This window comes from Rhinopithecus bieti, unplaced genomic scaffold (assembly GCF_001698545.2).
Source record: "Rhinopithecus bieti isolate Rb0 unplaced genomic scaffold, ASM169854v2 scaffold_12573, whole genome shotgun sequence".
NCBI classification, from domain to species: Eukaryota; Metazoa; Chordata; class Mammalia; order Primates; family Cercopithecidae; genus Rhinopithecus; species Rhinopithecus bieti.
Window position 1 is genome coordinate 251,806 of NW_016807321.1, and position 12,516 is coordinate 264,321.

At 52.6% G+C, this 12,516-nt stretch overlaps 1 protein-coding gene across 5 annotated transcripts in view; it reads left to right on the plus strand.

Annotated features, from left to right (window-relative positions):
• The window catches only part of MTG2 (mitochondrial ribosome associated GTPase 2), a 19,959-nt gene extending 7,647 nt beyond the window's left edge, over positions 1 to 12,312 (plus strand). For 2 of the 5 annotated variants that reach the window (XM_017881177.1, XM_017881176.1), the window contains 7 exons: positions 2,838 to 2,905; positions 3,042 to 3,264; positions 5,262 to 5,409; positions 7,141 to 7,256; positions 7,924 to 8,142; positions 8,295 to 8,433; positions 9,433 to 12,312. In XM_017881177.1, the coding sequence (XP_017736666.1) occupies positions 3,061 to 3,264; positions 5,262 to 5,409; positions 7,141 to 7,256; positions 7,924 to 8,142; positions 8,295 to 8,433; positions 9,433 to 9,827 (1,221 nt within the window). In that variant the 5' untranslated portion in view covers positions 2,838 to 2,905; positions 3,042 to 3,060 and the 3' untranslated portion in view covers positions 9,828 to 12,312. Of the gene's footprint in view, positions 1 to 329; positions 1,184 to 2,307; positions 2,567 to 2,837; positions 2,906 to 3,041; positions 3,265 to 5,261; positions 5,410 to 7,140; positions 7,257 to 7,923; positions 8,143 to 8,294; positions 8,434 to 9,432 lie in introns of those variants that run through there. The other 3 variants (XM_017881174.1, XM_017881173.1, XM_017881178.1) reach the window with 3 other exon arrangements.
• Positions 12,313 to 12,516: the final 204 nt, after the last annotated feature.

Consider the following 12,516-nt stretch of genomic DNA (forward strand, 5'->3'; position numbering starts at 1 on the left):
AAGGCCGGGCGCGGTGGCTCAAGCCTGTAATCCCAGCACTTTGGGAGGCCGAGACGGGTGGATCACAAGGTCAGGAGATCGAGACCATCCTGGCTAACACCGTGAAACCCCGTCTCTACTAAAAAATACAAAAAAAAAACTAGATGGGCGAGGTGGCGGGCGACTGTACTCCCAGCTACTCGGGAGCCTGAGGCAGGAGAATGGCGTAAACCCGGGAGGCGGAGCTTGCAGTGAGCTGAGATCCGGCCACTGCACTCCAGCCCGGGCCACAGAGCGAGACTCCGTCTCAAAAAAAAAAAAAAAAAAAAAAAAAAAAAAATCCCTACATAATGGTTAAAAGCAGGGTGGATCCTGGCCTGGACCCTGGAACAGAAGGACACTCTTGGGAAACTGCTGAGCCCCGAGCCCCACCTGGAGCTCAGTTAGTAGCAGTGCACCAGTGGAGGCCACACAGGCGCGACTGTGGGGGACACTGGGAGGAAGTCCGTGGGGCTGCCTTTGCACTTGTCCACAAATCTAAAACCATCTCAAAATCAGTGGTCCTTTAAAATATATTTACAGGAAGGATATCAAGGGGAGGGTGTCCCATGGACAGGTGGGCCAGCATGGGAACTCAGCCAGTCGGGGAACAGAGACGCGCTGAAGAATGGGGAGCTCTGGGAGCAGGCAGGGAGGTGGAACTGTGGGCAGGTCCCAGTAGGGGTAGAGCAGCTCCATAAGTATCTTAAAGAGCATGGAGGCTCAGTTTCTTACAGTCGGAGAATGGAGTTACCAGGACCACAAGAGAAAATTAGAATGAGCGCAGAGTGCTGAACTGGGAACGAGGACGTCCTGCTCACAGCTGGCCTGCCGCCTCCTGTGTCAGGGCTGGCCCGGGAGTCAGGAGAGGCTGAGGAAGCCGGGATTGGGACGTAGACTCTCCTGAGGGGAGCGGCGCTGCTGGGACTGGGGCCCACGTGGGAGGGTATAGGGAGGGGCTGTTGGTCATGGCCAGTCTCCATGGCACCCTGGTTCTGGAGGGGACACCATTGTCTGTGGGAAACACACATGGAATGTTCTGGGTGTAGGGAAGTCCAGTCGGCGACTGACTCAAGTGATTCAGGAGGAAGTTCTTTGTACTCTTCTTCCAACTTTTCTGTGATTGCCTCAGAATTAAAGCAGAATGGCCAAGGACTCCGCAGAGGTAGTGACCCCCCAAAGGAGGTGGCACCTTTTTGGAGGAGTGAGGCCCAGGAGAGGGAGGCGTCCGAGGCACTGCGAGGGAGGAGGCGGGCGGTGTCCCCTCGTTGTGCTCCCGCGCTGGCCTCGTGTTGAGTTTTCAGCCATCTCCTTCTGTACACACCTCTCGTAGTCAGGACGGGGAGCGCCTTGTAAGGTCCCTCCTGTGGGACCTGCTGAAGAATGGGGAGCTCTGAAAGCAGGAGGGCATTTGTGCTCATGGTGAAGGGAGGGACTGTCCTCTCCTGGAGGGCAGGGTCAGTGACTTCCTCACTGTGCCCTTGGCACCTGCAAGGTAGCTGGCTGTCATAAGCGGTGGAGTGAGTGACGGCTTAAATGAGGCTTTGAGAGTGACAGTAGCTGGCACTTAGAGTCTGCAGCTGTGCTGACCCTGTCACCCCAGGGGTGTTTCCACCCACACCACACATCAGGCACCAAATGTGTGGGTTTTCCACACCAACAATTGGCCAGTCCTCTGCAGACACCAGCCAGGCATCCTGTAATTCAGTTCACTCTGACCCTGCCGTGGTGATCACGGACCCCGGGGTTAGGGGCTCAGTCACACCAACCTGCCCCCCACTTCAGATGTTGACCGCAAGTAGTGGGTCCCTGGGGTACCCACACTTCTGTCCATCTTGCTACACATTGGGGGTTCCTATGACCCCTTCAGGTTTGATGATTTGCGGGAGTGGCTCACAGAACTCAGGAAGGCACTTGGTTTGCATTGCCAGTTTACTATAAAGGATGCCACAGCGGGCACAGGTGGGCAGCTGGGTGAGGAGGGGCACGGGCGAGGCCCAGAGGGTCCTGAGCACAGGAGCCTTTGTACCCAGGGAGTTCTGTGGCTGCCCTCACAGCACAGGGATGAGTTCACCAAACTGAAAGCTTTCCCAAGCCCCTCGTTCAAGGATTTCCATGGAGGCCTCGTCATGGAGACATGATCAATTATGAACTCAGCCTCCAGCCCCTCTCCCCTTTTGGATGGTGGGGGTGGGGCTGAAAGGCCCAGGCTTCTCATCATGGCTTGGTCTTTATGATGACCAGCCCCCTCCCAAGGCCATCCAGGAGCCCACCAAGAGGTGCCTCATTAGAACAGAAGACTGTCCTGTCACCCAGGAAGTCCAAGGGGTTTAGGAGCTCTGTGCCAGGCACCCCTATCACCGCTGTCACTCAGGAAATTACCAGTGTTCTGAGAGCTGTGTGTCAGGAGCCAGGAGCAGAGGCCAAGTGTATGCTTCTCATTCTATCAGTGCCACAGCCAGGGCTGCTGTTGTGCAGCCATGTGGATCAGCTCAGCCCGTCCTTACCCAGCCCTGTCCTTACAAGTGAGGAGGCTGAGGCCACACAGGTGCGTGGCCTTCCCTTAGAGTTGCTTTCCAGAGCCTGGGTGCTTAGCCGCTATGCTCCATGTTTAATATTCTTGTGTTCCAATATAACAACTTGAAAATTACACAAGATAACACACTTGATAACATTTGAATAAATGGGTGTTTTTCAAGAAATTTTGACTTGCACTTCAGATTTCCTTTTTAATATTTTCGTTGAGCGGATACTTGCTATTCCATAAGAGGATATGTCCAGTGTTGTGGAAGATTTAATGTTTTAAATCCTTTGTACAGAAATCCTGCTCCCAAGTCACGGATAGGCTGACGGGTCAGAGGACAAGACGTGACTGCGGGCCGAGAGGGTGAGTGACCAGGAAAGTCAGACCCATCAGTTTACTGGTTTGTTTGAGAAACATGCATGGAGACCTGCTGCATGAGATCCTCCTCTTCCGTGTCTGTTTCATGCCCAGGATTAAACCAAGTATCTCATTTTGCCAGTCTGACTTCTGTAGGGGCCATGACACCTGCAAGGCTTTTCTCAGCAAGATTGAGGACCGTGTTTGAGGACGTGGGGCATTGGGCTTTGTCCACATGGGCTGGCCTCAAGCCCAGCCGGCGACTGCCACAGCAGGCTTCTCCCAGGCTACTCTCGGTCGGCCATGCGGACCACGCCAAGCATCAGGAACTCCCGGGGAAGAAGCCGCTCTCTGAGAAAAAGCTGGTGAGACTTCTAGAGTTAGAGCAGCTTGCCTGTCTCCTCCTCAGAAGGCACAGGGTGTGGTTTTGGGTCCTCTTGATCTCATCTCTGTGATCTTAGTGACGGGGCACGTGGAGCTTGAAAATGATGGGGTGAAACGCAGGCCTGTGTGCGAAATCCCACACTCAGCAGATCCCAGCAGGCTGGGAGAGGCGCTGGGTGCTTGGAAAGCTGTGATACAGGCTGCTCATTTTACCATGAGCCTGTGTATCTTACATGTATGTTACATATATCCTTTAATATGTGGGGCTATTTCTTAAAAAAATGTGGGGGCTGGGTGTGGTGGCTCATGCCTGTTATCCCAACACTTTGGGAGGCTGAGGCAGGCATAAATAAATAAAATAAAACAAGTCGGGGCAATAGACCCTGCATTTGATGGTTCTTTAAGCCTTACAAGTTTTTCTTGTTCTGTTTACCAAAACCTCCTATTTAAAACATGAATTATCTCTAATAAATTCAAGAAAATGCACCTTGATGACTCCCTTCCTTTCCTCCTGAATGGAGGGGCTTCAGATAAGCATTCCTGGGACAAACGGCACTTCCAGTGGAAAAGCTGCTTTGGTGGGATGTGTGCTCAAATAGCTGAATGTCTGCACAGGCTTGTCTCATCCCCAGGAGAGAAAGTGAGTCGAGGTTTTGTCCTCCGTGTAGTGCTCACCAGTGGGGCTCTCTTCCCTGTCTGGTGGGTTTTGCTTGCGTTGGCACATGACGGCGTTACACGTTGAGATTTGGAAATAGCAGTTCATGATTTTTCCACATGGTGGTGCCAAAGAATCTTAAAATGTTTGTGTATTTTCTTTTGAAAGAAAAAAAAAAAAGCTGCATTTAAGGAGTATTAGATGGGAGTGCAGAGGCAGCAGCCCTGGGTGGTGTCAGAGCCAGGGTGCGTCTGTCTGTGCATGTGGGCAGAAGCCAGACGTCCTCCCTAGGGTGTGGTGAGGTTGCGGCACCCTGGGCCGCAGGAGCTGACCCTCTTGTGGTAGGAGCTGTTGTGTGTTGAACAGTAACCTGGTTGGTTCTCTCTCTTTATCCAGATTGTACCTACCTTAGTGACCTAAAGAACAGCTTTCCTGGCCGGGCGCGGTGTCTCACGCCTGTAATCCCAGCACTTTGGGAGGCCGAGGCGGGTGGATCACGAGGTCAGGAGATCGAGACCACCCTGGCTAACATGATGAAACCCCATCTCTACTAAAAATACAAAAAATTAGCCGGGTGTGGTGGCGGCGCCTGTAGTCCCAGCTACTCAGGAGGCTGAGGTGGGAGAATGGCGTGAACCCAGGAGGCGGAGCTTGCAGTGAGAGATCACGCCACTGCACTCCAGCCTGGGCGACAGAGCGAGACTCTGCCAAAAAAAAAAAAAAAAAAAACTTTTCCTCCAGCAAGGGGCTCAGTTTGCATCACTACATTTTTTATATGAGCCCTGTTTTCATCAGGCCCCAGAAAATACTCTTTCTTCCGAGTCGAAAGCCTGGTCATTGTCCAGGAACGACTCTAACTCCCTGTTTCCCTAGCGCATCCTGGGAAACTGGAACTTTCCAAGAATAAAGATCTATGATTTCAGGAATGGTTTTTTGTTTTGTTTTGTTTTTTAATGGAAAACACATTGTTTAAGGAATATTTCCTAAACAAGATGTGGGTTTTTTAGGTTAAAATGCTGATTTTGTTGTTGTTGGTTTTAAATCAGTCTCACCCAGAATAAGAAATGCTGAATTTTTGAAGTGTAGGTTCACACAGAATACTTACATCTGCATTGTGGGTTTACCTTGGTCTACAAATGCTACTGACTTGTGGGAACTGTTTTTTTTCTTTGGATTTTAGAAGCAATTAGCAGTATTAGTGTCATTAACCTGTAATTGTAATAGGCTGTCGTAAATGGAAGAGGCACATCTCAAATGGATGTATGGTCTTGTGAAAGGACCTCTGAGTGTTGAGATGACGTGGGATACTTGTGCTCTCTGTAGAAAAGGTATTTTGTGGACTGTCGGAAAGTGCTTGTCTGTGGAGGAAACGGAGGCGCCGGGGCAAGCTGCTTCCACAGTGAGCCCCGCAAGGAGTTTGGAGGCCCTGATGGAGGGGACGGAGGCAACGGCGGACACGTCATTCTGAGAGGCAGGTGCCCTGGGGCAGTGCGGGCTGGTCTAGGGAGAGGCTGAGGCAGGAGGATCACTTGAGCCTGTAAGTTCAAGGCCAGCCTGGACAATATAGCAAGACCGTGTCTTTTTTTTTTTTTTTTGGTCTCAAGGTTTGTGGATCTACAAAAAATTTTTGAAAAAATTAGCCAGACGTGATAGCGTCCACCTGTGGTCCCAGCTACTCAGGAGGATTACTGGAACCTAGAAGTTCAAGGCTGCAGTGAGTCGTGATCACACCACTGCATTCCAGCATGGGTGACAGAGCCTGTCTAAAAAAAAAAGTAAAAAATTTTAAAACCCAGTTAGGCGCAGTGGCTTATGCCTGTAATCCCAGCACTTTGAGAGGCCAAGGTGGGGGATCACTTGAGCCTAGGCGTTTGAGACCAGGCTGGGCAACACAGTGAGACCCTGTCTCTTAAAAAATAATAATAATAACCAGATGTGGTGGCACACACTGATAGTCCCAGCTACTCGGGGCTGAAGCAGGAGGATGGCTTGAGCCTAGGAGGTCGAGGCTACAGTGAGCTCTGATTATGCCACTGCACTCCAGCCTGGCCAACAGAGGAAGACCCTGTCTCAAAAAAATAAACCAACAAAAAAAAAAACCCTGGTGTATGGATATCATTTTTATAAATTATAAGGATATTCAGCCAGACACGGTGGCTCATAGCTGTAATCCCAGCACTTTGGGAGGCCGAGGTGGGGGTATCGCCTGAGGTCAGGAGTTCGAGACCAATCTGGCCAACATGGTGAAACCCCGTCTCTACTAAAAATACAAAAAAACAAATTAGCTGGGTGTGGTGGCGGGCACGTGTAATCCCAGCTGCTCAGGAGGCTGAGGCAGGAGAATTGCTTGAGCCTGGGAGACGGATGTTGCAGTGAGCCAAGATCATGCCACTGCACTCCTGCCTGGCCGATAGAGCAAGACTCTGTCTAAAAAAAAAAAAAGAAAAGAAAAGCAACTTTGAACGTGTCTTTTCTTTTTTGTTTTTTTTTTTTTTGAGACGGAATCTTGCTCTGTCGCCCAGGTTCGCAGTGCAGTGGGCGTGATCTCCACTCGGCTGCAAGCTCCGGCTCCCGGGTTCACGCCATTCTCCTGGCCCTCAGCCTCCTGAGTAGCTGGGTACTACAGGCCCCGCCACCACGGCCCCAGCTAATTTTTGTATTTTTAGTAGAGACGGGGTTTCACCGTGTTAGTCAGGATGGTACTCATCTCCTGACCTCGTGATCCACCCGTCTCGCCTCCCAAAGTGCTGGGATTACAGGCGTGAGCCACTGCGCCCGGCCTTGTTTTGTTTTTTAATTTTAGGAGCCCAGAGTTTCCTGTCAGGGAACCTGACGTGCCGGTCACGTGAAAGCACGAGGCCTGTACGGGGTCTCAGTGTTGCTGCCAGCTGTTGGTTTTATTCACACTCACTCAGCACAGACGCAGAGCGAGCTGGGAACAAAGCATTCACAACAAAATCATAGAATATAACTACTTTAAAAAATGAGAAATTTAAACATTTTCAGAAATGATAGCACTTTTTGAAGGAAAATAAGAATTTCACTTTAAAAAAATGACACTGCTGGTTCTGTAACTTCTGCTGCAGCCTCACTCCTCGCTTCCATACATATTTTTAAGGTTCTTAAACTGGACCCAGAGACGTCAGCAATAGGCCGTGGTTGCCGTAACACAAAGGGACTGAGATTCTTGTTCTCGCTTTAGTTGACCAGCAAGTCAAGTCCCTGTCTTCAGTCCTGTCGCGGTACCAGGGTTTCAGTGGAGAAGACGGCGGCAGTAAAAACTGCTTCGGGCGCAGTGGCGCCGTCCTCTACGTCCAGGTGAGCCGAGACTGCCAGAGCTGGCCCTGTCCCTGTTGTTCTGGACCATCCGGCTCCTGGGGGCCACTGTGTGACCCACGGGGCCCCTGTGACTTGACACCCACAGCCAGGAAGCAGCACAGTGGAAACAGAGGCTGGCAGACAGCGGGAAAGCAGCCCCGCCCCTCGAAGCAACCCAGACAGGCATTAGTAGCAGGGTCGCACCACGAGCGCGTCTAGTGAAAGACTCAGGAAGTGATCCTGTTTTACGAAGAGGGCCCCTGGCACGCACACTTCCTCTGCCTCTGGCCCCATGAGTCGCCCTCTGACTGAGGGAGGCCACCGGCACCCAGCGGGCCGCATCTCCTTTGTGAACTGAGCTCACTCTTCTCTTAGATTCTCTTAGATTCGCTGCTTTCCGGTTGCTTCAGTTCACCCTAATGTTTTAGAAACACGATTTGAAAAAGCACTTTGTGCAGTCAGAAGGGTGTGTACCCAGCCCCTTGAAACCTCTGGAGCTCTGGGACCTTTTCCTTGTACTCCAGAGCTGTTAGCAGAGGTGAGTGGGGCGGGCAGCCACCCGGCACAGTCCGCTCCTCTTTCCTTAGCACTTGCTTCAGGAATGGGTTAAGGCCACCTGTCCTCACTGCTCATAGAGCTCAGCTGATGAGTGCCTGCTGTTTCCCAGGTCCCCGTGGGCACGCTGGTGAAGGAGGGAGGCAGAGTCGTGGCTGACTTGTCTTGCGTGGGAGACGAGTACATCGCCGCACGGGGCGGGGCAGGAGGGAAAGGCAACCGCTTCTTCCTGGCCAATGACAACCGTGCCCCTGTGACCTGTACCCCTGGACAGCCAGGACAGCAGCGAGTTCTCCACCTAGAGCTCAAGACGGTGGCCCACGCCGGGATGGTAGGTGTCCCCACTGCCAACAGCATCTGCACACACTGAACTCTAGAAAATCCACTGTTCTCGATGGGGATTTGCCAGTGGCCTAGAAGAGAACAGGTGTGTGGCTCACCTTTTTCCCACCCATACACTGCTGACTTCCCTCTTTCCCCCAGGTGGGATTTCCCAATGCCGGGAAGTCCTCACTGCTCCGGGCCATTTCAAACGCCAGACCTGCCGTGGCTTCCTACCCGTTCACCACCCTGAAGCCCCACGTCGGGATCGTCCACTATGAAGGCCACCAACAAATAGCAGGTAGAACTTCCAGAATTCTCCCAAAGGTTACATTTAAATGACATAATTCAGAAAAATAATTATGTAACTCTTAAATTTAGCTTTCTGTTTAAAATGTAGCATTGTTGACCGGGCGCGGTGGCTCACGCCTGTAATCCCAGCACTTTGGGAGGCCAAGGTGGGTGGATCACGAGGTCAGGAGATCGAGACCATCCTGGCTAACACGGTGAAACCTCGTCTCTACTAAAAATATTCTACTAAAAATACAAAAAACTAGCCGGGCGAGGTGGCGGGCACCTGTAGTCCCAGCTACTCAGGAGGCTGAGGCAGGAGAATGGCGTGAACCTGGGAGGTGGAGCTTGCAGTGAGTCGAGATCACGCCACTGCACTCCAGCCTGGGCGACAGAGCGAGACTCCGTCTCAAAAAAAAAAGAAAGGAATTCCAGCCCTGAGGACAGTATTTCTTCCCACTCTGTCTGTGCCCGTCTTTCATCTGTGGAAGCTCAGCAGCATCACAACATGTGACTTAAAAGCTTTCCTTGTGCCGTTTGAGAGAATAAACCTTTTTCCCAGAAGACGATGTACCCATTAAAAATAGTAAGCCTGCTGGTAAGGTTATTTGGACGGCACTTTTTATGTGCAGAGTACTCTACAATAATCTCTGTCAGTAATCAGATTACTAGTAGAGTACAGGCAGCCATTTTCCTCTTTTTTGAATCCTATTTGAAGCAGAAAGAGAAGGTATTAAATGTTCCCTACTAGATGGACCCATCGCCATCCCAGTCTCCCAAACGTCTCCAAGCCCTGAATTCCTCCGGTGTCAGTTGGCCCAATGAATCACCCAGGTGCTAAATCAAATGGCTTCAGTTCAAGGTGATCCTTGAAAGGAAAGTGTTAGAACTCAGGAAATCCAGCCTCCGCAGTGGGCTCCAGGCCTTCCCTCCCAGACTCGAGGTGGAAGGCGCTCTTGGTGCTGGCTAGGCCGAGTGGTCACCTCGTGTGCCCCTGTCTTCCCTGCAGTGGCCGACATCCCTGGCATCATACGAGGCGCCCACCAGAACAGGGGTCTGGGGTCCGCCTTCCTCAGGCACATCGAGCGCTGCCGCTTTCTCTTGTTCGTGGTGGATCTTTCTCAGCGTGAGCCGTGGACTCAAGTTGACGATTTAAAATATGAACTGGAGATGTATGAAGAGGGCCTGTCTGAGAGGCCCCACGCAATCATCGCAAATAAGATTGACCTCCCTGAAGCCCGAGCCAATCTGTCCCAGCTCCGGGATCACTTGGGACGGGAGGTCATTGCGCTGTCAGCGCTGACTGGCGAAAACCTGGAACAGCTGCTGCTGTACCTGAAGGTGCTGCATGACGCCTACGTGGAGGCCGAGCTGGGCCAGGGCCGCCAGCCGCTCAGGTGGTAGCCGCGCCAGAGCGGGGTCGCCTCTGGGCCTCCGTCTGAGCAAACCTGGGTGTGAACGCTGTGGCTTTGAATGCATAAAGAAAGTGCCTCGTGGACACATGGGAATTGTGGTGCTTCTGGGTCTCCGGGGCCCCGCCTGCTGGCCTGGGATGCCCTCAGGTGGGGGAGCATTCTGTGCCCCCAGCCCGCCTGCCCTCCGTATTGCCTGCGTCTGTCAGCGTGTGCCGACTGATTAGCCAGTTGGCTCGTTTGTGCTGATTAACACCCCTAATGAGGGGTTGGGTTGCCCGTAACGGGGTAGCCCTGCCGCTGACTCGGGTCTCCGCCGTGCATGCATGGACTCTTGGGTGAGCTCAGCAGAACCGCACAGTCAGAGCCCCAGGTCAGAGGTGCAGACCCCGGTTCTTAGCACAATGCCCATCATGCTTCCATGGCTTGCTACGGAGAGAGACCTCTGGATCCACATTGGGGTTGGGTCTGGCCCGTTGTCCAGCAGCCCTATGGTACAGCAAGCCCAGGCACCAGTGTCTCACTCAGCGAGGCTCACTCTTGCCCAAGGGGTGGGGCCGAGGACGCAAGTCCAGGCAGAGCAGCGCAGGCAGCTGTGTGCTTTTCTCCATCAGCCGTCTGAGAAGAGCAGTGAGGCCAGCTTCTTCCTGTCCTTCAGAACGCTGCACTGTGCTCGGTGGGAGCCAGGAAGCCTCAGGCTTCACGACTGAATGCACCCAATATCCGACCTGGCTGTGTGTTTCTGGCTGGGCTGCTGTGTGCACAGCAAGTTAACTAAAGGGGGTGTGGGCCATGGAACTGTCAGCGTTATTCCCGGAAGGCAGCCGTGGCCTGAGCAGGGTGTAGTGAGGAGTGGAAGGAGACGTGCCTAGAAATGTGGGGCAGAATTTCCACTCGGCTCTGTTTGCTGGGGATTTAAAGAGAATCTTGTGCTGCACCAGGCAGTTGCCAAGCCGAAGGGAGACCATGGGCATCCCTCGGTGGGACGGGAGCTAAAGGAGCCTTGCGTTTGCCCCTCGAGGCTGCCGCATCACCTTTTCTGTCCATGGTTTAAGTCTTTGCAGTCAGGTATTGATGCATCTGAGCCAGGCCCATGTCTGGTGTCTCCCTGACTGCAGAGGGGCCACAGGGCAAGGACAGCTCAGCTGCTGGCAGCCTGCCTGTCCCATAGACGCCCCCCAAGTAGTCTCTGACCTCTGACATGTCCCTGAGGGACCCCTAAGAAAGAAAGTGGAGAGGACACTCCAGAGGCTGACATGGGAGGATCGCGTGAGTCTGAGAGGTCGAGGCTGCAGTGAGCTGTGATTGCACCACTGCACCCCAGCCTGGGTGACACAGCGAGACCCTGTCTCAAAAAAAAAGAAAAAGAAAAACAGAGCATCCTGGGCGCAGTGATTCACGCCTGTAATCCCAGCACTTTGGGAGGCCGAGGCGGATGGATCACGAGGTCAGGAGATCGAGACCATCCCGACTAACACGGTGAAACCCCGTCTCTACTAAAAATACAAAAAATTAGCCGGCCATGGTGGCGGCGCCTGTATTCCCAGCTACTGGGGAGGCTTAGGCAGGAGAATGGCGTGAACCCAGGAGGTGGAGCTTGCAGTGAGCCGAGATCGTGCCACTGCACTGCAGCCTGGGTGACAGAGCGAGACTCCGTCTCAAAAAAAACAACAACAAAGTGGAGAGGACAAAAAAGCAGAGAAGGATGATCAGAGGGGGACCCTCAGCCCTTCGAGGACAGACAGCAGCCTCAGGTGAGATTAGCCACAAGGGTCCTGGGCCGCTTCTCTGCACGCTGGGGTGGGGCGCACCTTGCACAGTAGGCCAGCGCCTGGGCTTTCAAGAAGAGCAATTCCGTTTTGATCTCACATCAAATCTGCAGCTAGAACATGACAGTCCTTTTACCTGAAGCTTTATTTTAATGTCTTATAATTTCAAAGGTCCTTCTATCCTAGAAACCAGAGATGGGTTTTGCATCTATTTGCTTTTTCTTTCAGGCCACCACAAAGGATTTTGTGGAGTCAACCCAGGCCTGAGAGCGTTAATTATCCCTGGCTTTCATCTTTATGCTCTTGCAGGGGGTTGCTCAAAATGCCTCGTGGCTCGACCTCTGCACGGAGCCCCTAGCCCAGCCTCCCCATGGGTTGAAACTTTGATCTAGGCCTGACTCTGGGTGCTCTGGGGACAAGCCCTCGTCCTTGCTGAAGCTGAGGCTCCAGAGGGGGAGTCACCGCCACGAAGGTTGCCCAGAACTTTCCTTGCTGCAGAAAGCCCCAAGACTTCTCCCTGCCCCACACACAGCTTTTGCCGTCGCGTTCTAGAAGCTGACAGCTTTCTCTCCAACGCTGTTCTCCCTGGGTATGGTAAAGCTACACTTGGCCCCCCAGGAGCTTCCTGCCTAGAAACAAATTTTTGCCACTCTGCTTTTCAAATGGGATATATGATTCATATACCATAAAATTCACCACTTTATATAATTCAGTGGTGTTTCATATGTTCAGAAGGTTGTGCAACTGTCACTGCTATTTCCAGAACATTTTCATCACCCCAAAAACCGACCCAGTCCCTGTAAGCATCAACCCCCTCTTCCCCCTCCTCCGGGCACCCACCCATCTACCTTCTGTCCACAGGGACCTGCCTTCCAGACAGATCCTGTAGTTGGAGTGTACACTATGTGGCCG